The 24,387-nt window shown below is 40.9% G+C and overlaps 1 protein-coding gene across 1 annotated transcript; it reads right to left on the bottom strand.

Annotated features, from left to right (window-relative positions):
- Nucleotides 1-95: 95 nt before the first annotated feature.
- On the bottom strand, nt 96-22,076 carry trip11 (thyroid hormone receptor interactor 11). Its single transcript, XM_004539961.3, has 21 exons — nt 21,423-22,076; nt 18,357-18,433; nt 17,349-17,459; nt 16,732-17,034; nt 16,548-16,616; nt 16,299-16,464; nt 15,744-16,085; nt 15,514-15,551; nt 14,827-14,925; nt 14,390-14,590; nt 11,028-14,066; nt 10,738-10,878; nt 10,231-10,424; nt 9,650-9,813; nt 9,365-9,468; nt 7,303-7,402; nt 6,178-6,259; nt 5,479-5,593; nt 2,628-2,747; nt 1,661-1,805; nt 96-1,571 (listed from the first exon to the last, which is right to left on the bottom strand). Exons 1-21 carry the CDS (start codon nt 21,559-21,561, stop codon nt 1,357-1,359), a joined length of 5,964 nt encoding a protein of 1,987 aa, XP_004540018.3. The 5' UTR covers nt 21,562-22,076; the 3' UTR covers nt 96-1,356.
- Between the last annotated feature and the right edge of the window lie 2,311 nt (nt 22,077-24,387).

Here is a 24,387-nt window from a genome sequence, read left to right as displayed (position 1 = left end):
GCCACATGTGGTTCAGATGCCTAAAATCTGGCGTTAAAATAAATTAAAAAAAAACAAAGCAAAAAACGGTAAAAATGACAAGATGCACACAAACATGGGGTCAGCAGTGGTACCTTTATTTGATGATAAAATTCCAATTAATTCACGGGTACTAAACTTAAGTAAAGCTCATCAAAGTCCGAGGCAACCCGACTCCTTTTAGACGCCCAAGTGTTTCAGATTTTACATCTACAAAAATTATTTTCAAGGAGGATTTACAGTTTGTACATTTAATCATTACACCTGGAGAAGCCCTGTAACATTCCTTCTGCAGCAGCTGATTGATGTCTATACAAAAATGTAGAGCAGCTTCCGCTACTGTGGTCCTTCTAAATGTGCAATTTTGTAAATATATATTTTTTTATATTATTTTTTACAATCCTGATTATACAACTATGAAATTAGGAAAAAAGACAGGCACTTTTTACTTCCACAACATCCTCAGTGCCTATAAATAGAAAACAAAATAACACCACCCATTTTTACACATATATATAACTATATAATAGTACTGTACTTAAACATAAGAGCAGTCTCAAGCTTCCGATAAACCACAGTCAGCAGTTATAGCCATAATTACAACGCTTATTGCATATCACAGTCTAGCCGTCTGGAAAAGACAAGATTTCTGCAGAAATGTCTTTATGGTTTTAACAGATGTACTGAACCACATAAATCTCTATGCAGGCTGCTGCTGCCAGAGTGTTTCAGGCGAGTCCTGGATAAGAAACAGCTCACTGCATTGTTGAAAAGAAAAATAAAAGTATTCAACAAATAAAAAGTTGTCCTGTGAAGGACGTGTTTCCTCTTGCTAACAGAGGTGATGACTAGATTCAGCCCACTTGTATTGTACTGCGCAGACGGAGCTGAAAAAGGTCACTTGTGTTCAGATGTGGTGCGATAAATAAAAATCATAATGTAACTCAGATGACCAGATCTTTGAAAATTCTCACTCTGAATGACTCAAAACTTTAAAATGCTCCGATCCTGCATCGTTTTTGAAGGTAGTCTCATCATTGATCACTTATCAATAATTCTGAGTGGGAAACACTTTCACTGGTGTGTAAAGGGAGAGTCTGTTGCATAGAACAGTAATTGCAAGTGAAACAGAATCTAAAAAAACCAAAGAACTTCCGTTTTAATCATCTCCCCGAAATAGTGACATTAAGCCTTTGTGAACGCTCTGCTCATTTATTTTTGCAGAAAGTAAAGAAAGCAGCAAAAAGAAGCAGATCTGCTCCAAAATCTCAGTCTTTGTAGTGTAAAACTTGTGTTGGCTAAATTAAGACATCTGTGTTGCACTCCTCACAGGGCCGATCACTGCTTTAACAAGTCTTTGAGCACGGCTCCACCGCTGGCCTCAGCTGAGACCGGCACAGGAGTGAAGGTGGGCAGGGTGTCAGAGATGGGCTTCATCAGCAGGTGGCCTCCTGGGCCCCCAGAGCCGGAACCAGCCAGCAGAGGCACCGCTGCAGAGCGAGGGGCCAGGAACGGATTGGAATCACCGGCTCGCTTCTGGGAAACTGGAGCCCCTGAGAAGAAAGAGGCTTAAATTTAAATAAAGCTGGATGCATGAAAGGAAATAAGAAGCAAGTGTTTTTCTTTTAAGTGGGCCATTTACCTGCGGCCATGCTGGAAGTGCCGCTGCTGGTTCTTCCCGCGGGTGGGGCGCTCAGAGGCTTGATGTCATGAACCGGAAGCTTTGGTGCAGGCAGAGAAGGAGTCGACTCCATCTCCAGAAATTTCACAAACATCTCTGAGAAGGACTGCAACAACAAGGAACATGACAGCGAGTGAATGAGATATTTTACTGAGCCAAATGGGGAAATTCTTCCTGAAAACCAAAGTAAAGAGCTAGCATCACAGTAGCATCCTGGTAAAAAATAAGATGAAATTTTCAAAAAGAAACTTGTTTTCTTATTCTTTAAATGTGGATTCTTCACAAGCACTAATATTAAAAAAGCATTTATTTTGCTAAAAAGCAGTTTTGTGTTGTAAAGGGTTTTATTTATAATTGTTGCTATCATCTCAGCCTTTTGCACATTTCTATATCATTCTGTTCTGTCTGGTGTTGCACTGTCTTTGTTTTTTTTTTGCAATTTTTGCACATTGCACTTCATGTAGTCCTGTGTTGATTGTGTGTTATATGTCATATGTGGCACCATGGTCGTGGAGGAACGTTGTCTCGTTTGTGTACTCTACCACTGCACGTTCTATACATTTTGAGGACATTTTAGAAGTTAAGACCCTGGATCAAGTCTGCGGACTGTTTTCTGTTTAAAACAACTAAAAAGTCATGTAAAAAAAAAAAAAAAAAAAAAAAAAAAAAGAAATAGTAGGACTGGGGGTTTGTGGGTCCATGTGTGGTCTTCTGCCAGAATCATGACTTTTCGTTATTTATTGATTTTGTTTGAGACTAATTGTAATTGTGGCTATTAAGTACAGAACACTTGTCAGTATTTCTCTTTAATGAATCCTGTGTCAGTGCTACACTGCATGGTGATGAAAGACAGTTTAAGGAACTGTTGGGCTGGGTTCTATTCTTCAGGGCAAAATATATACAGTGAGAACTGTGAATCATGTCTTACAGAGTTGAGCCCTTGGCCACTGGTGGGTCTCTGTGGAGTGTTTGGGACACTTTGTGCTCCTCTGCCTCCCAACCAGTTCGATACCCATCCAGTAACACCGTGGCCCCTGTCCTCCAGCATCTGCAGGTAGGAGAAGTGCAGATAAATATTTGGGATATTTAGAAGAAATACACCGATTTGCTATGATCAAATACACAAAATAGACTTAATTCTTATTTAAACAAGCACAAGGATGAACAGTGCTGGCAAAGAAAAGGTGACACTGATGATTCAGGCTACTTTTTGGGATTTTCTTTTGTCACAAAGTTTTTTTCCCCCCTTACAGCGCTTGCCAAAACTTTCTGGAAAGTTACCCCCTGTCACTCACTCCAAGTCCACAGTTTGTAGAAGAAGCTTTACTCACTGTCACACAGTCCTACCTAATCAGAATCATCAGTTCTCTGGCAGGATTTAACTGGACAGAACCCATATAGACTTTATGGATGACAGCATAAGACTTAAAAAGGGGACAAGAAAGGGGGTTAGCTTCTCTACAGAGACAGATTCTGAAAACTTGCCTGGTTTTGTGGGACACTTGGCTCCCATAAACACGAGTTGAGTGGAAAATTTAAATAGCATTAACAGGAAATGAAGAAGGGATGAGGAAAAAAAAAAGCAGAATGATTTCCAACACAATAAAATGGCTTTTCTGAGGAGTTTTAATCGCATTGCCCCTCACTCTGTATCTGTTTTCTTTTAGGAGGGTTGGATAATATACTTGGAGTACTCTGGCGGGAGCCCTGTGGGAATCGCGCCAGAGTACTTCAAGATCTGGACAAGAAAATGTTTTTTTTTTTCCAGGGCTGAGCTCCGAGAGGATTTTCAGGGACTGCTGGAGTCAAAAGAAACTGTTGGACAACTTTGTAGTTGACTGAACGATATCTGAAGGACATCATTACCCAATTCATCCTGTCAAAAATGTAAAAAAGGCCTGTTGACAGAGTGTCAGTGTGACCTGTGACGGAGAACGCAAATAACGGAATCAGCCACTGAACTAAACTAATATTGATCAGCCTGACATAAATGTAACATTTTGTGAAGCTGACATAAGTAAATGTTTTTGCCAAGTGTGCCAACGCAGCGTTAACGGTGCAACATTTAAAAATACTACACAGGTGCAATTTTGCTGCAATTAATATTTGACTCATTTTAAACTGAACTTGCTGGAGTTTCTTCTACAGAAAAAGGTGTCGCTGGAGAATCTTTTTAAAATACTGATGGAAGAGGGAGTACAGAAGGCTCTTTTTTTTCCCCCCCCTACGGCTTCTGCAGAAATTCTCCTTTTATTTTTCCTACTGCTACATTCGTCTCCCTCTGTAAGTGCTGTCTGGGAGTCCCATCATCCCACGTGGAAGGAGATGCTCACAAACTCAAGCCTGCTGGACTTTGCATATGCAACTTTCCTGTTATCATTATTTCATCAATTGTGACAAGATCCCCGACAGCACTGCCTGAAACGCAGCCCCAAACCATGACAGAGCCTCCACTGTGTTTCACAGATGGCTGTGGACACTCACTGTTGTTCCGCTTTTCTGACCTTCTCTGTACTTATTGTTGATGACTGAGCCAAAAAAATCAAATTTCATCACTCCATAAGACCTGTTGTTACTGATTTTCAGTCCAATTCTTGTGTAATTTGGCAAACCTCATCCTTTTCTCCCCCTTTCCCTTCCTTAAAAAATGAATTCTTGACATTCACATTTCCACTGAGACTGTGGTGGCGGGTGTGGTTTTGGCTCGGCTACAGGAGGAGATGTGGAGAGGAAGGTTCAGAGGTTCAGTGTTAAGGAAAAGCTGAGTGGCACAGCTGTCGCCGATCTTTTAATCAACCTCATCTATTTATGCAGTAGCATGTTAGGCATGGACACTCATGGAAGTACCGACAGCAGCTAGCTGATGAGTCTATGAATGCACATAAGAGTGAAACACACCTCGCTGGAGTATAAAGTGTAAATATAATAATAATAGTGAAAAGATGAGTTCATGTGTGAGTGTTTGGGAACCCACAGTAGACAAGAGGCCAATCTGATGAGGCTTCAGTGAACAGTAGATGGATCAACAAAAGAGCCATGTGTCATGTGTCAGGCCTTTGCTCGATTTCTTTTCCCATTTCTTAAAGACATGACTTTCAAATACTGCTAGTAACAAAACGTCTAAAGACACTGCTTTGTTGAATTGCCTGTAATGTGTAGACAAAACTAGTTCATCCCTTGAATTAGGTACCTTATAATGCTATAATGGTTCATAGGTCAGTGTGAAGTGGCTAAACAAACATATACACACAAATACATTCCTCTGAAAATGTTCAGATACAAGGACTGAAAATGATTGAAGAAAAAAAAAAAAAAAGGCAGCTGATGTCCAAAGAAAAACTTTGAAAGGCCTTTAGATTACTGGAGAATTATTGCCCAAGAGCATTTTAAAATAATTACAAACTGACTCCTTGGAAGGAAAATATGAAATGATGAAGGGTGGGTCGAGAATTTTGCACGTATAAATCTTTAAACACTTAATTAATTTGGCAAATAACAAATATTCAAGACCTTTTAGTGATTACTGCAGGAAGCATAAGGATGTTAAAGAGTCAGTTTTATTTTTAATTAAACAGACTTTCATTTTTTGGTTTTCTACTAATTCAGAGTTTTAAGAGAAGCAAACCAGCTGCTACCAGACAGACGCTGTCGCATTGGTGTCTTTTCTTTATCAACAATGCTTACCAACCTTTTAGGTAATTGGACTTTTTGCAAAAAAAAAAAAAAAAAAAAAAAATCAATGAAACAAAATGATTATTGTCAGTCCAGAAATCTCTCACCTTTTCAACATCTTCTCGGTTTAGACCCAAGACACTTCCCATGAGCTTCAGCACATCGGCACGCTTGGTTTTGGGTGTGTGGAAGTATCCTAAGAACAAGTTACGCATCAGGACCCTGCAGAAAGAACAACATGGGCAACAATGCTGACTGATGATGTAATTTCAAGGTTTTAAAAAAAACAACAAAAAAAACCCAAAGATGTGGCTATGATCCATTTTTATGCAGCTGCATGAACAATACCTAAATTCAAAATGCATCAATCTTCATCAAAGCTTATTTATAGCACTAAACACTAGAGTGGCTAGAAGGGTACATTTCTTTTCCATAATTGCTGCAATCCTTTAAGACCACGTATCTCTAAAATAATCCAGTTTCTGTGAACTTAGTACAATTTGGAGGGATTTATGTTGCTAAAGATGGAAAGTATTTTTTTCAAGCTAGAAAAAAAAAAAAAGGATTCAATCACTTCAGTTTAACAGAAAAGGTTTAGTTTGATTCACCTGGTTTTCCCTAAATGGGAACAAACTGCTTCAATCATAAGCTTGATCTTCTCAATTTCACAGTTAAAAAAATGAGAACTTGAAAGTGGGAAATCTACCTGAGGATTTTATAATAATCCATTAAAAACAATGGAAAAATGTGATCATAATCTAAATAAACTGGAACTAATATTTAACAGAAATGCACTTGAAACTTACTTGTCTATTTTACCCTCTGTGCTGTTCAAAAGGTTCATGAGTTTCCTCTGTGCCTCTTCCAGCATCTCCTGCCTCACATCCACTGCAGCATGGACACAAACAGAGCGACAACTTTAACAGTAATGTTCAGGCCTCTATTGCACATGGGCCACTTTGTGCCTCTTGTGTTTCAACATCTGCAGTGAAACCACAGTGACACAAGTTACAGACTCCTCTAATCCTTCTTGATTAAAAATATAACAACGACTGCACAAATACAACATTTTTCTCTCCCGTTTATCAACAGATGTAACAACAAATGGCAAATGACAAGGAATAAATTGTACTATTTTGTAGGAAATTAGGATAACACAACAACAACAAAAAATAAAAATGTGTATGTTTTCTGGCTAAGGTGGAAAATACAGTGCAAAAAAATGTTTGGCAAAGTCTTAAATGAGTCAGAAAAACTTTCAACAAGCTGTTAGTGTTGCAAAAAGATCTGGATTTACAAAGATTTCAGGCTATTTACTTTTCTGAATCTCAGATATGTTAATCTGTGGTTCAAATGACAGAGCAATGCTCCACAGACATACCAAAGCTCAACTGTTCAGTGCGTTCTCAAAGTTAATCAACTATTTTTAGACACAATGTAAATTTTCATATAGGTGACTGATTTGTAAAGAAAATATAGCGCCTCGTATCAGGTCTGGACAAAGTCTGAACAGCCAGAGAGCAGTAAGGAAAAAAACAACAGTCTGAGAATTTGCTGTGATGTAATGGTCATATCTGATAGGAATGAAATCTGCTGCAGAGTGTGAAACAACGAATGGCTTCCCACTTCAGAGAATTACAGTTTCACTCATTTGGTCCTTTTCTTGGCCTATGCAAGGGAAGTAAGTGTTTCTTCAAAGGCTGGCAGGTAGATGCCTTCCACACAATATTTACAAAGTGCTGTGATCTTTAAACCGACAGCAGTTTTACTGCAACCTCACATTTTTCAGTAAAACTGGAAAGCTGTGCTTTATACAGTCTGATAAAGACACCATTAACACAACATTTATAGTTGAGATTTTTTAAAAAAATAAAAAAATAAAATAAAGACATGTTTAAGTCAGTAGGTGAAAGTGCTTGGCTGAAGCTCACCTTGTTTTTTCAGCTCCTCAATTTGTTCCTCCTTCAGATCGAGCTGATCCGTGAGACGAGATGCTGAATCTAGAGCAGCGTTGGCTTCATCCAGGTTTATCTGACAGAGAAAGTTACAGCGTTACATAACGTTTGTCTTACTGATTTTTATTAAAGTGTGACATCCACCGTCTTCAAAAGATTACCGTATTTTCACGACCATAAGGCGCACTTAAAAGTCTTAGATTTTCTTCAAAAAGTGCGGCGCGCCCTATGTGTTGTAAGGAGGACGTAGTAGAGAACACCATGAGAACGTTAAAGGGTGAAGTGTGGGCGTTGATCGTATATACCGGGACAATCGCACATACCTGTATAAAAGAACAGGTATGTGCATTATGCAGGACATCGTTGTTTTAACAACCCTGAAAATGGCAAAGAGACACGCTTACGAAGCACAGTTTAAACTGAAGGCCATCAGCTACGCGGAGGAACATGGAAATCGAGCAGCGGCGAGAGAATTTAAGATTAACGAATCGATGGTTCGCAAATGGAGGAAGCTGGAAAACAAGCTCCGGCAGGTCAAGAAAACGCAGCTGAGTTTCCGCGGACATAAGGCGAGGTGGCTCGAGTTGGAGGAAAGACTCGAGCGGTGGATCATCGAGCAAAGCGCGAGCGGGAGAAGCGTTTCGACGGTCACCATTCGGCTAAAAGCAGTTTCACTAGCTGAAGAGATGAACATTGAACATTTCCAAGGAGGTCCGTCTTGGTGCTTTCGTTTTATGAAACGGTGCCATTTTTCCATCCGGACCAGGACTACGGTAGCGCAGCAACTTCCAGCGGATTATAAGGAAAAGCTGGCCATCTTCCGCTCCTACTGCAGCAAACACATCGGTGACAAAAACATCCAGCCCAGCCACATCACTAACATGGACGAGGTCCCGCTCACTTTTGACATCCCGGTGAGTCACACTGTGGAGAAGCAGGGGACCAGCACAGTAGCGATACGCACAACGGGGTATGAAAAGTCTTCTTTTACTGTTGTGCTTGGCTGCCATGCTAATGGACAGAAACTGCCGCCTATGGTGATTTTTAAGCGAAAGACTTTGCCTAAAGAGAAGTTTCCAGCAGAAATCATCATTAAGGCAAATGAAAAGGGCTGGATGGATGAGGAAATGATGAAAGAGTGGCTGAGGGAGGTGTATGTAAGGAGACCAGGTGGTTTTTTCCACGCATCACCATCGCTGTTGATCTGTGACTCTATGCGTGCCCATCTCACAGCCGATGTGAAAAAACTAGTGAAACAAATGAACGGTGAGCTTGCTGTCATTCCGGGAGGCCTGACAAAGGAACTCCAACCGCTGGACATCGGTGTGAACCGTCCGTTCAAAGTAAGGCTGCGAGCGGCCTGGGAGCGATGGATGACCGGTGGAGACCACAGTTTCACTAAGAGTGGAAGGCAGCGCCGGGCGAGTTACGCCACAATTTGCCAATGGATTGTAGATGCTTGGGCTAACATGTCTGCTGGCACTGTTGTTCGAGCTTTCGCAAAAGCCGGCATCGTTTCCGAGGAGCTGCACGGCACGGAAAGTGACTCTGACGGTGAAGACAGTGAACCTGGCATGTTTGATGGAGATTTAGCGCAGCTGTTCAATTCAGACACAGAGGATGAGGACTTCGATGGGTTTGATTGATGATAAAAATGTGAGTACCAAACTTTGTTTTGCTCCTGCTTTATTTTTAAATACGCACACTTGTATGCTTGTGTGTTGTTGATGATGACGATTACCGGCAATAGAAATGTGAGTAAGGTACCGAATTCAGGGTTGCTCCCGCTTTATTTTTAAATACGCATACGGTACTTGTATGCGCCCTATGGTCCAGTGCACCTTATGTGTGTGTTAAATACAGTAAGGGCACACATAACTGAGACTGCGCCTTTTAGCACAGTGCGCCTTATGGTCGTGAAAATACGGTATATGAAATTCTGATATCTAGCAACTTAAAAAAAGAAGAAGAAAAAAATAGCGCTACTGATGCTAATCACAGAAATGATTCTCTGACAGGTGATTGGTTGCTGGTTTACCTGGAGAGCAGAAGCTTGGTCCTCCAGTTTCAGAGCTTTTCTTTTCCACTCCTCTTTCTCCTTCTTGTGCTTCTCAAGTTCTGCCGAGTACATGGCTTTCTCTTCTGTCGGAGAAATGCAGATAAAAGTATTACTAAAAGTAATCAAAAAAGGCATTGCCGGGTACACCAACTGTAAAGTGCTATGAGGAAAACACAGTTTTAAATATTCCAGGATAACAGACACACTTATCCTGCTCGAGTCTGGTCTAAACAGCAAAGATCTCTTTGAAGCCCTCAAACTTGCCTTGTTGGAATTGCTCTAGCACCATCTGCAGGTTGGAGAGTGATACTGCATACTGGTTGACTTGTTCCTGAGAGGTTCTGAGTTGGACCAGCGCATCGTCTCTCTGCTTCACCACCCCAATTAACTGCTCCTGCAGAGACTCTACCTGCATGCTGGCCTGTTGGCTGGAAGAGAGAGGACGGGTAAGTAGAAACACAAAAAGAATGACACAAATAATTTTAAAACATTTTCATGCAAAATTATTTTAAGGTAAACAGCAATGTTGGATCCAAGTGAAAGTAACACAGTTTTATAATCAGTAAATAATTAGCTGTCAACTAGTGGTACAAACAACATTTTAGTTTGACAAAAAATATTTGATCCTACCAGGTTTAAACATGTTATGTAAAAAGGTCAAGGGTGAGGAAAGCCTACTGTAGATGTGTTATTTCTATGCATTTCCGCTTCCTTGTCAATGAGAACAAAGTGCAATATACATAAAGAAAATACCTGAACTAATTACAGTAAATAACGAAGAGTTCCTGGTGATTTTATCAGTCTTTAATCAAACATTTTAAAACACACATTAGTTTTATGCTAACCTGGCACTCTCCACAGCACTTGAGGATGTCGCCAGTCTCTCATCCAGCAGAGCCACCTTCCTGCGCAGCTCTGTCTCTCTGTCCTCTGCAGCGAGGGCTTCTCTCGTGTATGAATCTTCAATCTCCAACAGGTGATTACGCAACCGCTCTAGCTCCAAGTTTAGGCGGTGCTCTTTGTCTCTCACATGTTGGAGCTGTAAACAATCAAACAAACAAAAACAAAAAAGATAGCTTCAGCAGAGTGCCATTTAATTTGAAGCAGCCATGTGTTATTATCAACAGACTAAGTATTTACTTGACTATACAGTTATAGGGTATATATACACAATGGTTGAGCGACATGATGAAGCAGAGATTCTATACTGCAATAGTCTGAGTATTTAATGAATGAAAACAGAGCATGTATAATGATGCCTGATAATTAAACTTGGTAACCTGGAGGGTTCCATATGAAGTTACAATACCACAAGTAAAATTAAGGGCCATGGGTGAATATCGTTCTTTTACCTCAGACTGTAATGCCGCAGTCTCCATTTGCTTCTGCTTGAGTGCCATCATCACCTGATCCCTCTCCTGCTGAAATGCCACAGCTTTGTCCTGCATGGACTTCACTTCGTTCAGGAGCTGATTCAGCTCACCAGATCTACCCTACAAGAGAGCAATAAACAGTAAATCATAAACAAATTTTGAAAGAATAAATGACAAAGTTTCCTGTCTAAAATGACGCTGATGGATACATTTCATTACTAAAATGCGTCAGTATAAATTCAACTACCAAAAAAAAAAAAGTTACTGACCTGCTCTTTGTCTTTGAGCAGTTTCTCCACAGTGGCAGCCTTCTCGCTCATCGCACTCAGTTCAAACTCCTTCTCTCGTAGCAGGAGGGAAACCTGCATGTTAGTTTCCTGCAGAGCTCTAAACTCTGACTCTTTCTCTCGAGAGCGTGCAGCAACCAGCTCATTCTCTTCCTTTAGCTTCTTCACGTCCATCTCAAGAATGAGCGCACGCTCTTTGAGGTTGGTCACCGCCTGCTTCAGAACCTCGTTGTCATTCTCACGGTTACGCAGTGCTTCACTTACTTGAACTAGTTGGTCTCCTTTGCTTTTGATGAGCAAGTCTTTCTCCCTCACAGACCTCTGCAAGGCCTCCAGTCTCTCTCTGACCTGTCGAGCCTCCTCTGCCTGACTTCGCTGCTCGCTTTCTGAGGCAGACGCGGAGTTGGAGAGTCTGTGGTTGTTTTCTTGAAGAGTCCTGATCGTGTTTTCTTTCTCAGTCAACTGTGCTTTTAGTTGAACAACTTCTTGCTGCATCTTCTCATCTTTTACAGCAGAATCTGGCTGATGGCTTGGAGCATCAGTACTGAGAGAAGAGCCACTACACTGAGTGGCTGTGACTTCAGGTGTCTGTGTGACGCTGTCCAGTTTCCCTAACAGGACATCCTTTGTGCTGCTGAGCTGGGTAATAGTTTGTTGAACCTGTGCGAGCTCCAGACTCAGACTTCCCAATCTCCTTTCCTTCTGCTCGTAATTCTGGACCAGTCGAGCGTAGTCCACTGAGAGCTTTGAGCTACAGTCACTGTCGGCAGAAACCTGACTCTGCAGTTTGATCAGCTCCTCGTGCAGCTGAGCCGACTCGTGCTGCATGTTCTTGACTGTTGTGATGACCTGCTGCTTCCACTCCTCCATCTTCTTCACCTGCTGCTTCAGTGTGTCCCGCTCCTGCAGTAGCTCCTCAAACTGGTTGCTGCTGACCCCTCCAGAGCCAGCACCGGGCTCTCCTCCTGAGGACTGCAGTACGGTCACCAGCGTTTGGCACTTCTGGGTCAAGGCATCGATCTCTATGTCCTTCTCCCTAATAATTCGAGACAGATTCTGGATGGTCTCCTTGAACATCTCCTGGCTTCCCGAGGGATCGCTCATGTTAGAGAGGCGCTGATTTTCCTGCTGAAGCTTCAACAGGGCTGCTTCCTTTCCTGCCATGATATCCATGAGGCGGTGATAGTCGGACCGAAGCTGGCTGTTCTCTCTGGTCTTCTCGTTAAGCACGGCAATCACTTGCTCTCTCTCCACAGCATATGCCTGTAGCTGCTGCTGTAAGAACATGACATCCTGGCTGTGTCCGCCTCCCATGGAAACTCTGGCATGAAGTGCCTGAATTTCCAGGTCCTTCTGCATGATCATCTGTGAGAGTTTTCCCACTTCATCACGAGAAACCACCAGCTGATCCAGCTGCCTGGTCAGTGAGAGGTTCTTCTCATTAAGCTGGGTGATCTCAGTCTCTTTCTCCTTGATGCCCCTCACCAGTCTTTCTATATCTACCTTAGACAGGTCGTGTTTCTCATTGCCATTCTCCTGATTTAGGGTCTGAGTCTTTTCCTCCTGCAAGATGACCTCTCCCTGCACAGACGGAGAGTTGGCTCTGCTCTGACTCTCACTAAGCTGCTCTACATTTTGCTGGAGGCGGGTTATCTCTTCGTCTCTGGCCTGGATGAGTCTGTCATAGTTTAGCGTTGTCTGCTGATGGTGAGCACGGGCCTGTTCAATCTCGCTCTGCTGAGCCTGCAGAGACTGTTGAGAGAGAAGTAGAGAAGCTTGCTGTTCCTCAGTGGTTCTCCTCAGAGTCTGGACCTCCTCTTCCAGGGCATTACGGGAGGATTTGAGTTGGGTGATCTCCGTCTCCAGCTCTGTGATGATGTCCAGAGTCCTGGGCTCAGCCAGAGGTTGAGGTCTGCTCTGTTGATCCCTGAGGCGGTCAATCTCCTCTTTCAGATGGCTGTTCTCCTCCTTCATACCTCCCAGCTGCTTATCCTTTTCATCTAGCGACTGTTTGAGCGTTTCAACTTCCTTGGTGAAAACTGAAACCTTATTATCCAGCTCTGTCTGTAAATCTGCAGCATTTTGTTTTAAAGTGTCCATAAAGACATCTTTCTCTTGCAGCAAATCCGTCAGCTGCTGCTGCCCTGCAACTGTGATCGATAGCATCTCATTGGTGTCTCTGTGGTCAGCTGCCACCTGCTCCACATCTCTTTTCAGCTGAGCAATCTCCATGTCTTTCTCCTGGTTTAGTTTGATGGCACGTTCATGCTCAGTCTGCAAAGCAGAGGCGTCCATAGATCGAGCTCGAGTTAACTCCTCGATGGTCTGCTGGTACTGTTTTACCTGTTCTTTTAGTTTGTTCTCAGCCTGCGTCAATTCACCTTCGAGCTGGTATTTCTCCAGTTTTAAAGCTTCAATACGAGTATCCTTCTCCCTCACAACCCTGTTCAGAACACCCTGGCTTTCCTTCAGCTGCTTGGTTAGTTCTTCCACTTTACCCAAGGTCTGCTCATTGTCCGCCTTGAACCTCCTGTTCTCCACCTTCAACTCATAGTCTTCAGACATCACCTTCTCGTGGGAGCACCTCATCTCATCCAATTCTCTCCTGAGGTCTGACAACTCTCTCTCCTTCTCTGCTAGCGCCTCATTAGCACCCTGTGCCTCACTTGCTCTCTCCCCTCCTTCATAAAGTTTTGCTTTAGCAGCAGATAACAGCTCCTCTTTCTCCTGCAGGGTCTTCTTTAGCTCGGTGACCTCTCTGCGTGCATCCCGGATCTGCTCCTGTGAGTGTCCCAGTTTGTCTTTTAGCTCTTTCACTGTCCGTTCCAACTGTTGTTTTCCCATATGCAGCTCGTTAAGGGTAAAAGCACTCTGGCTCATTTTCTCTTTTTGGGTCTCCAGCTCTTGCTCAAGTGCCCTTTTCTGGTCACTGGATGTGTTGAGCTCTGCAGTCATTCTTTTCAGCTCTGTCTCAGCCTCTTTCAGCTGTCCAGAGAGCTGCTCTTTCACTGAGATCATATGCTAAAGTAGAAAAACAAAAGTGTTAATGTTGTCTCTACTGTTGGGCTTTGTTGTGTCAAGTTGGACTGTATTTTAGTTTTTGTTTTGTTTTTTCAAAATGATGTTTTTTCAGGGTAAACCATACAGACTTCATATAACTGCTGAGGAAAAGGCTGAGTTGTTTATTGTGCATTTTTCTAATCAAGTAAAAAATTTTAAAAGTCCAAAATGTGTCAAGAAATGACAATCTGAGATGCTAAAATGTGACACTTGATATCAATATCTCTAAATAAGTTGCTGAAATACAAATAAACAAAGAGATAAAGCACCAAAGTCATGCAGACCTGTGTAGCTTCCTGGTTTTGTTGGTCTAGTTCCTCCAGTTCAGACATCAGCGTGTCCCGCTCCTCCTCAGTAGCTCTCAGGATCTTTTCTCTCCTCCCCAGTTCTGCCTTCAAATCATCCAATGACTCCAAATCAGACTCGGCTTCATTTCTGCTGACTAGTTGTTCTTCTGCCACTTTAAGTCTTTCTTGCAGATTAAGCTGTGGACAGAAAATCTGAAACTTACTTACAGAGGCTGAGTACCTTCCGCAACCCATTATTGGCAGGAACCAATCAACAAAACCACCTTTTGGTTTTCTTTGGTGACACTGTGTTGTCTAACTGAATACTGTTTTTCTTCTTACCACTGACACAATTACACAGAAAAAATTCAAATAAATTAATGCGACAAGTTCACGGGTGACTAAAATAATATTTATGTACAATATAAACAAACCTTTTCTTGTTCTAAGTCTTCCTTTTCTTGTCTCAGTGCTCCAATAATGGTGTTCAGTTCTAAGATGTCTGCATGCTCGACTTCTTCCTTTGGTTCTGCCTAAAGTTAAAATAAGTCATTAAATTAATTGGAGAAGCCTATGAAGGTGACTCCAGCCATTAAAAGCAAAAACTGCACACCATTTAAATGTATCTGTTGTCCCCATTTAGGTCTTCGTCTTGTGCAACTCTTTTGAAGGTCGCCTTTCTTTGGTGTCACATTTGACATGCACTAGATCTCCTCTTTCTTTTTTAAAGGAATGGTACACAACCTCCTTAAATTTGGCAAGCCTGATCCTGTTTGCACTCCTGACCTGATGTGTTGATTTTGTGCTTAGACAATGCAAGCTTTCCACTTGAGACTGCTGTTTGATCTGAGTCACAGCTGGAAACGCAAATCTTATCATCGGTGATGATCTTCAACAAGAAAGCTGAATCAATGTGACTGAAGTCCATCACAAAGTGTTCAGGATTGAAAATCCAGTGTAAACAAAAAGCAGCATAAGCACATGAAACAGTGCAGCACATCACTAGATGACAAGATTAAAAGAGAGGTAGCCAAACTTGCACACAGATACAGTTTTTGCTTTTATAGCCAGAGTCACTCAGTTTATGCAAACATGTGCACATTGCTGATCTTCATGCTTACCTCCAGGTTTTTCAGTCTCTCTATTTCCTTTTCTGCAGCTAGAAAGTGGACATTTGAGTTAATATACAGATAAGCAATGGCTTAAAATGTGACGCCTATGACAATTTTCTGCATCTACATGTTCCTACAATAAAAAATAGAATTAGCAATAGCTGCAACATCAATAAAGAATGTTAATTAAGCAGATAACACATCCATATGAATAAGCCATAATTTAACACAATGAATACCTTCCAAGCTATTTCTTAACATTTGGATCTCATGGTCTAGCTGGGCTTTTTGCAAAGCCTTCCCCTCCTGCTCTTGTACTCGTGTCTGGAGCTCGGCCACGGAAGCCTGCAGCCGCGTGTAGTTCTGCAGGAGCCCGGTATTCTCTTGCTGAGCATCATCCTTCTCAAGCTGTAGTGAGGCTTGTATCTTCTGTGCCTCCTCCAAATTGGCAGACAGTTCGGCCAGCTGCTTCTCATGCTGCTCCGCTGCTTCTTGCAGGGACTGTATGGTTTGATGGAGTTCATGCAGCTTGGAGGTGTCTGACACAGAGGTGTCTGACACAGAGGTGGGCTGACCGCCACCTGGAGAAAATTATTAAGAGGACCAATTTAATTTGTGTGCGACACCAGAGTTGTGCGACTGAGATACAACTATTTTACATCAGATGCATTTACATATGTGCCTTGCTCTAACACACTGTAAGAATTTAGGTCATAGCAGATCATTGTTGCAATAAACTCTCAAAACTCTCTAATGGCCCAAGCTTCCCACAGTTATTCCAAAAATGAGCTGACCACTCTGAATCTGTTCCTCCAGCTCCTCTATCCTCTCCTCGTACTCTGCCAGCTCCTGCCTGTGTCGCCGGGTGACATCTGCCAGCTTCTGTCGCTGGGCATCTTGCAGAGCTGCAAGTTCATGCTGGTGTTCATCCACCTCACGACTCATCTCATCTCGAAGCTCCTGAAATGAAAATCCCACAGCAGCAAAGTTAGAAAAATGCAATATCATTTGTACAGACAACAATAACAGACCATAACATTTACCTTAATAGTCCTTTGAAGCTTGAGAATCTCACTGTGGTTGCCATTACCAGCTCCTGTTGCTGTTGATGCCTGTTACAAAAAACAAACAAACAAAAAAAAGTGTGTTCATGTGGTTATTTTTAAAAAAATATTCAAAAGGTAAAACCATCTGTTCCATAGTCATTTAATTATTCTGTAGTCTTACCTGAGACATTCGTCGCCAGTGTGCTACCTCCGACTCCAGACGCATGACTTCTGTCGACAGCCTGTTGATCTCTTGCTGCGACCAGATCACGTCGCTGAGGTCCATTTCTTCACCATGGAAGCCATGGTGAGATCCTGGGTGACGTGACAGGAAAGAGGAAGCAGAAGAGGAGGTAGTGGACGATGAAGTAGTGGTTACGGGCAACATCGCAGGGCCAGCTGAAGCAGACTGGGCTGATTGCTGCAGCTTCTGGACTTCTTCTTGAAGCCCACTCTGCCGAGCTTTCAGGTGACTGATCTCCACCTGAAGGGACAAAAATAACAAGACTTTCCCTAAAAGACTTCCAAATGAAACTGGGTTTGTCTTAGTCTAACAAAGCACAAATGCCAAGTTTGATTTAGGCTAGACATACATGTCTATTTAGAGCTAAAATTCCTTTCATAAGTAGCTTTCCATTGCAGATAAATTCCCAGTGTTATTGCCACATCTGCAAACAAGGTTCACATGTTGGTGCATACAAAACCTTTTAATAAATCTAAAACTGAAATAATGTGTCTTAACCACTTTTCAATCTTTTCTCACTTAAAGCCAACACTGTTAAATTCACATGTACATACATCTTTCTGCTGCAGGAGGGTCCTGTATTCTGCAGACTGACGCTTGATTTGGATCTCCGCTGCCTCCAGCTTCTCCTCAAGCTCTGCATGAAGCTTTCGCAATCTCTCATGCTGCAACAAAGACATATCAAGGAGTAAAGACTGAAATACAGAAACATTCAGAAAATTAGAATGTATTTACAACTTTTACAGGGATCACAGTCAACTACAAGGCAGACATATTGGATCTCAGAGACACTAAAATACTGCATTTTCGCCAAAACTAAACCAACAATATTAACCCATTTCTGTCTATTTACAACTTTTCTGTCTACTTTTTTCAGTCGCACTGAGCTCCAAGCTTATTTAATCCTTCCAGAGACTTAAATCTGTTTGTGACCATAAAAAGCACATCACAGAGTACATGGCCTTATGCTTTTATAGGGTTAAATACTGGCCACAAAACAGATGGGAACAGCTGTAGCTTTGAGCAACTGTTACTCAAAAAGGAAGATCTAATGTAGCACATTTGCCCAGGGCTATATTTAGCCACAGATTACAATGCATTTGGAAGAGTAGTGAAAGCAGCAGGATAGTGTGTGAGGGACTCAAAGTCAACTATAGCTTGAGTCATGGTAAGACAGAAGCATACAAACAATGTTTTTCACTAATGTGTTTTTAATAGTTTTGTGGGAGCTCAATGTCACAGAGGAAAAGCAATATGAAGCCTAGAGACAGTGCATGCTACTAGGTCAAATTCACTGTTGGCTTATTTATCTTAATTGGCAGGAAGACAAAATACAGAATGCTGCTACTTTTATTCATTAAGGAAGGACCTATTGCCATCTTTAAAACATAGTTCGATAGTACTGATAAAGTTCAACTATGATTATGGAAGTTTGATGACTTGGGGTATGAGCAAAACAGACAAACCAAACAACAAACCCACAGTTAATAATATTAGTTTCACATTTCCTGTTATGAAAGTGGCCAGAAAGGTTTAAAGTATTGCAGAGTAAAAAGACTAACCTCAGATTTCTGAACACCAAAAGCAGACTCGACTTCAGCCAACTTGGAATTGGAAACCTGCAGTTCCGTGGCAGCATCTGTAGTTGCATGTGGGGGAAAAAAACATTTTAAAAAAGTAGCAGTTCCAAAATTATTCATGACTCAATGTAAAAATCACGCAGCACATGATTTAAATCTGTTGCATCATTTTAATGATACAACTACAATAAACACAGTAAAAACACACTTGTGCATTACTTTTCTTTGTATTGAGAGGGGCTTTTCTGCTTTATTCATCATGGTATATGTAGCACATTTAAGTGATTCTAACTGGAGCCTAACCTTGCTCACATGATAAACAAACACGCTTGGCTGAGCAGGCTGAACATTCCTCGCCATCTTGTCTGAGTTATGTGATCTAACAGCTGAAGGAATCTCAGCCAACACATAACATTCACACCAAGCCTCAGTTAAAGATCCAGCAATAAAAGTTTACTTAAAAGTCCCTCCTGCAGTGATAACAATTCACACTTCTTGTTTCTGTCTGGAGCTGTGAGTTGGATATCTGTGGCCAAAGTTCTCTTTCTGTCAGTGTTTTATCATTCATCACTGTTTGCTTTAGTAAGATGACACTTCAGGGTTTAAGTGGGTAAGGTTGATGGGGCTCTTCTAATCCAATCTCTACAATAACTGCATTTTAGTACTATGCCCAAAATTGGCGAATCAGCAATCAGTATTTTCATATTATGCAGTAGTGTAAAAAAATATATTAAAAAAAATCAGACTCTTTGCTCCCTTTTTCATATCTAGCAACTGATGAGTTCAAAACAACACTGACAGGAAAATTGTTAAACACCGACTACAGTTTAACTCTTGGTGTAAACAACGAAGCAATTTAGTGAATGATGATGAGTTCAAAAACTAGATATGAACACCCAAATATGAGCAATTCCGGAAATCAAACAACGCCTCTCTATCAGTGTTGACGATATGCTGCTAAACCTCAGCTGACAATGAAAAACAGGGCCCATGTTTGCTTAAGTTTGCACCTAAATGAACTCAGAGTTGGAGCTTTTACTTCGCAGATAGCCTCAGAGGTGAATCGAGTCGCATATTTGGTAACATGCATTTGTAAAAAAAATTAATAAATAAAAAAATTCCAGTTGATAAAATCAAAGGTTGATGGGGAATTAATGTGTTTCAACATACAAGAATGTGTCTACATGGAATATAAATAACCAGTGGTAAAGCTGAATAATCCAGTAGTGTAACAGGAAAATAACATAATGCATAAGAGGGAAAAATCCACTTTAGGATTCTAAAACAAAGAGCTGAATCTACTTTACAGTTAGTTCTTGAATACTGAAGATAGTCTGACCATGTTCTGATAGCAGATTATGCTGCACAATAGCCATCAGTCTAATCAGGCAACAGTCACACCAAAATCACTGGTACAGACTTTTGTGTTACAACAAGTAAACTGCTGTGTTTCTCCGACCCATGTGTCCATATTCAGCTGCTCTCACCTGGAATTTATCTGTCGGTTTACAACTGAATTATTATTTTTAAATTCAGATATTACTGACTTTAATGTACCATTGAGAAAATTTTGAGTGTAATAAACACAAAAGGAAATTTTTATTTTTTCAGGAACTAGGAGTTCTTTCAGTCAACACATGTCTGTCAGAAGCTCAACCTTAAATATAGTGCTGTGGTGGTGTGGAAATGCAAGTATGCTCTAAAACCTACACTGTAAGTCACAGCGGCTGTTTCAGCCCTTCAACAATTTGGAAACTTTTGGAACTTTTAGTTCACTGCTAATGGATATAAAACTCAAACACTGTTATCATACTAGCTGTCCCACTCATTCAGTGCCAAACAGAGGAGCTCCTTTTAAGATCAAAAAAGTTGTTTAACTTTTATAGACTAATAGCACATAACTATAATTATATACAGCACAGCATGGATTGTTTTGGGGGGGGGGGGGGTTGTTGGGATTTTTTACATCTAATGAGGACTCACAGTCACAGGTGTCTAATTAGATACGTAGATATTTTACTGTAAATACACAAGAATACAGAAATGCTTGCAACTTATTTGAACTTCTAAAGACTTGTATGACAGGCCTTTTTAAATTTTTAGTTTTGAATTGCATTGTATATTGTGCTTGATACTGAATTCAAATTTTTCAGAACTCTTAATAAACTTTCAGAAGTTTTAATAAACCAATTTGTTTATATTTTATCCTGCATTTTGAATCAATCACCATTTTGAAAGGTATGCATCCCCGTTTAATACATAGCTAGGTATTTCACTGTCTATATTATGTGCTGCTGTAGAGCACTAATGTTATTATTTATTGGAAATGGCCTATATCTCATTTGAGATTAATTCCAAGCACCTAACAAAGTAAACTACATTTACACACTGATTTGACAATTTATAGCAAAACTAAGCTGAAAATGACAGACTTTAACACAACAGCGCTACTGTAATCGTGATGTCAGTTAAGTTTAAATCTTTATACAAAGAAGATGATTCAACTTCAAGTTGAAGTTTGTGATGGTGTTAGAGTGAGCTGTGCGGCAGTGCAACTCGTTTCTGATCCTGATATAAATGTTTGTATAAGCACGGTGCAGTACTATATTATTTTCTCAATTTCTTTCAACAAAAGTGAGTTGTGTCTGTTATCCGTTGTGTCATATCCAAAATGCTCAGTGAAAGTATAATTCAGAGCTGAGAGGCCACCAAAAAGTTCAGATTTTCTTTGTGATGATGTCTATTTTGGCAAGTATTATCTTGTGTGGGTCAGGCAAAACAAGCAATTTATGCATTTCTGCTCTTTCTGTCACATCTGAAAATTAGAAAATGCACTGCAATATAACCAGTTACTTCAAGTCAAAACTTTTGAGGGATTACTTTTGGACGTTTATGAGCTTTAGTAGCAGTTTATTAGAGTGAGGTTATAGGACATATACCAAAACTGAAAATCATGTCCCTACACGTGTAGAAAAAGCCTCACTCAGGTGTGCTCTAAAGGTGATGTGGACATCGCACGGATCAAACCAGGAACACAAACAAACTTACCTCCTACTTCTTCTACACCCTCCAGCAGCATGTCTTTGGTAAAGTTCGATATCTGCCCGGTGAAAGATGACAGACTCCCGCTAACCTGGCCCAGAGACTGGCCGAGGCCGGAGCCGATTCCCCCCAACCACGATGACATCTTCGGAGGAGACAAAAACCAAACAAAAACAAAGCAGGGCCGAGGAGAACAGGGGAGCTAGCCTAGCGTAGACTCGAAAGATAATACAGCTAGCTCGCTCATCAAGCTCAGCTGGAGACTCTCAGCCACGGGGGACCCGTAAATTCTAAAATCCAATTTCTTTCCTGCGTGACAAAGTCGCTTTCCAAACCGACAGAAGCTCATTTAGCAAGCCCACAACCCGGCTAATGACAGCTGGTCGTCCACACGAAGTAGTTCCTGAAGACCGGCGGACATAATATCGAAGTCTGACAGCTAATACCTGAGATGACGACTTTATGTTGGAGTCTGTGTCGTCTGCGGTCAGCCTGAGAGGAATATTCAGCGGTTTTTTTGGCAAGTCTAAACACCACAGCGACCCAAAAGTGCCACCTCGACTGCAGCCATTATCGACTCGACCGTAGCGAAGGGTGTCAAGTTTGACGTGGACACCGCACACGACAGCGGTGCATTGTGGGATACTGGAGGACCAACACACTGAAGGTGCGTTCAAGTCCCGAAGAACACCAAGCGTTGCAGTTCCATTTAAATAGTTTATTATAAATGGTGTAAATTCCACAAAATACACTATACTACTACCAGTGTTGGGCAAGTTACTTTGAAAAAGTAATTAATTATAGTAACTAGTTACTTCTTCAAAAAAGTAACTGAGTTAGTAACTGAGTTACAAGTTTCTAAAAGTAATTAATTACTTTAAAAGTAACTATTGCGTTACTTTAAGAAAATGTTTAATTGGCCATTTTTAACTACTTTTGATGTTTCCTCTACATTTCACCTTTAAAAACTATTTACTTTGCCTTGTTTGGTATCATCCTTTTCAGCACAACCTCACGTGTCTGGATTTACAGTTATGTTTTCATTTTGGCATACTGTATTAACACAATTGATCTAAAATCAGATAAAAAACATTTAACGTTGATTGAATAATATTTCATAACTTTAAATGTAAATATAAATTGTAAATTTTAAAATCATATACACAAGTTTTGCAAAACAAACAAAGTTATTTGCAGCCATTTACCTTTTACCCTTTTTTTAACCATTTCAAACTATTTACATAACAATCAGGTGTTCTGCATTCAATAAGATGCCACACAAATTATTTGTGCCACTCCAAATATTTCTGTCCACTATAAAGGAGAACATCACAGCCTGATACCTGCAGGTCTGACAGCAGCAGGTGTATCACTCCTGTTTCTACCTGGAGACAGCAGTCACCTCATTGTTCTAACACACAACACAAAACTATCCACAACACTACACACTAACTACACAAGACAACACATTAACTACACACTATAAACAAGCTAAACGTCACAAATCTCTCTTCCTAAATAACCAAATGTCGTATTGCCATATCATTTTTGATTGGTCGCACGCAGCTGCTTAAAGGTGTAGCCCCAGATTACTTACAGCTACTTCCGTACAACTGATGTGGTAAGATGCGGTAAGCTGAGCACAGCTTCAACCGTCTGTTTGTTGAAAAATAGTAACGCGACCGCACCGAATTTTCTTGTTAGTAACGGTAACGGCGTTGTAACGATAGAAATAGTAATTAGTTAGATTACTCATTACTGAAAAAAGTAACGCCATTATTCCCATCACTGACTACTACTATATCTTCTTTTCATAAAATGGAAAATATTATTAAGATAGTTGATTAATTATTGTCAAATAAGCAATAAGTTAGTTTATTACAGTGCTTATATCTTCCACTCAGTATTTTGAGAAAGAGCTTTATCGAAATGCATGCAAACATATCGAAAAACAATTTATAAGGGATAAGCAGAGCTTGAAACTCAGTATTTGGTCTGATCACCTTTATTCTTCAAAACAGCCTGAAGTGTCTTAGGCAAGCTTTATTATAATTTCTTCAGACAGTCTTCAGTTCTCCAGACTTCTTGAAGGACAGTCAAAACCCTTTTTTGGATGTGGACAGCCTTTTGCTCCATTCTGTTTAAAGATGATCCCACACTGCTTCAATAATGTTGATGCCCAGGCTGTGGGAAAGCCAGTCTATGTCTGATAGGGTTCCACTATGTGTTTTCCTATCCAGGTATGCTCTTACACTGGAAGTGTGTTTGGGATCATTGTCATGCTGAAATATGAAGTCGCTGCTTATCAGATGCTTTCCAGATGGTGGCATGGTGGTTCAAAATGTGACTGTACTTTTCTGTATTCAAAATTCCATCAACTGTAACAAGATCCTCAACACCACTGAATGAAGTGGAGCTCCAAACCACAACACTCTGTGTGAGCCTCCACTCTGTTTATGGGCACTGTTGTACCTCACTCTTTGCTTGTGGTGCACAACAATGATGATTTCGACCAAAAACTTCACTTCTGGATTCATCACTCTATTAGACCTGTTGCCACAAATTTTCAGTCCAGTTCTTCCTTAATTTGGCGTATCTCAGACTTTCTCCTTGTTTACCCTTCTCCAAATGATTTCTTGACACCCACCCTTCCACTGCAACCATTTGTCTGGTCTTGTGCCAGGTCTTTGCCGTCTTTCCTGTTTCTGAAGGACATGACCTTCAGATACCGTTTGTCTGCAGTTTTGTCAAACTTTTTAAGGATACATTGCTCACCAAGTCAGGATATGCTGAGTTTTCAGCTAACAACTCTTTGGAAACCATCTTTTTGGTGTGAAAATACTTGTTTGTCAAACCGTGTTATCACATCATCCTTCTGTTCATCCATTGTGTTCTTCATAGCCCGCAGAATTTTGATTCTGTTCATCTGAACGTATCGTATTCAATCCTCAAATACTTTTAAACTGAGTGT

The sequence above is a fragment of the Maylandia zebra genome, linkage group LG19, assembly GCF_041146795.1.
Source record: "Maylandia zebra isolate NMK-2024a linkage group LG19, Mzebra_GT3a, whole genome shotgun sequence".
In the NCBI taxonomy this organism is placed as follows: domain Eukaryota; kingdom Metazoa; phylum Chordata; class Actinopteri; order Cichliformes; family Cichlidae; genus Maylandia; species Maylandia zebra.
The sequence above is the reverse complement of the archived record's forward strand: the minus strand, read 5'-3'. Positions and strand labels throughout refer to the sequence as shown.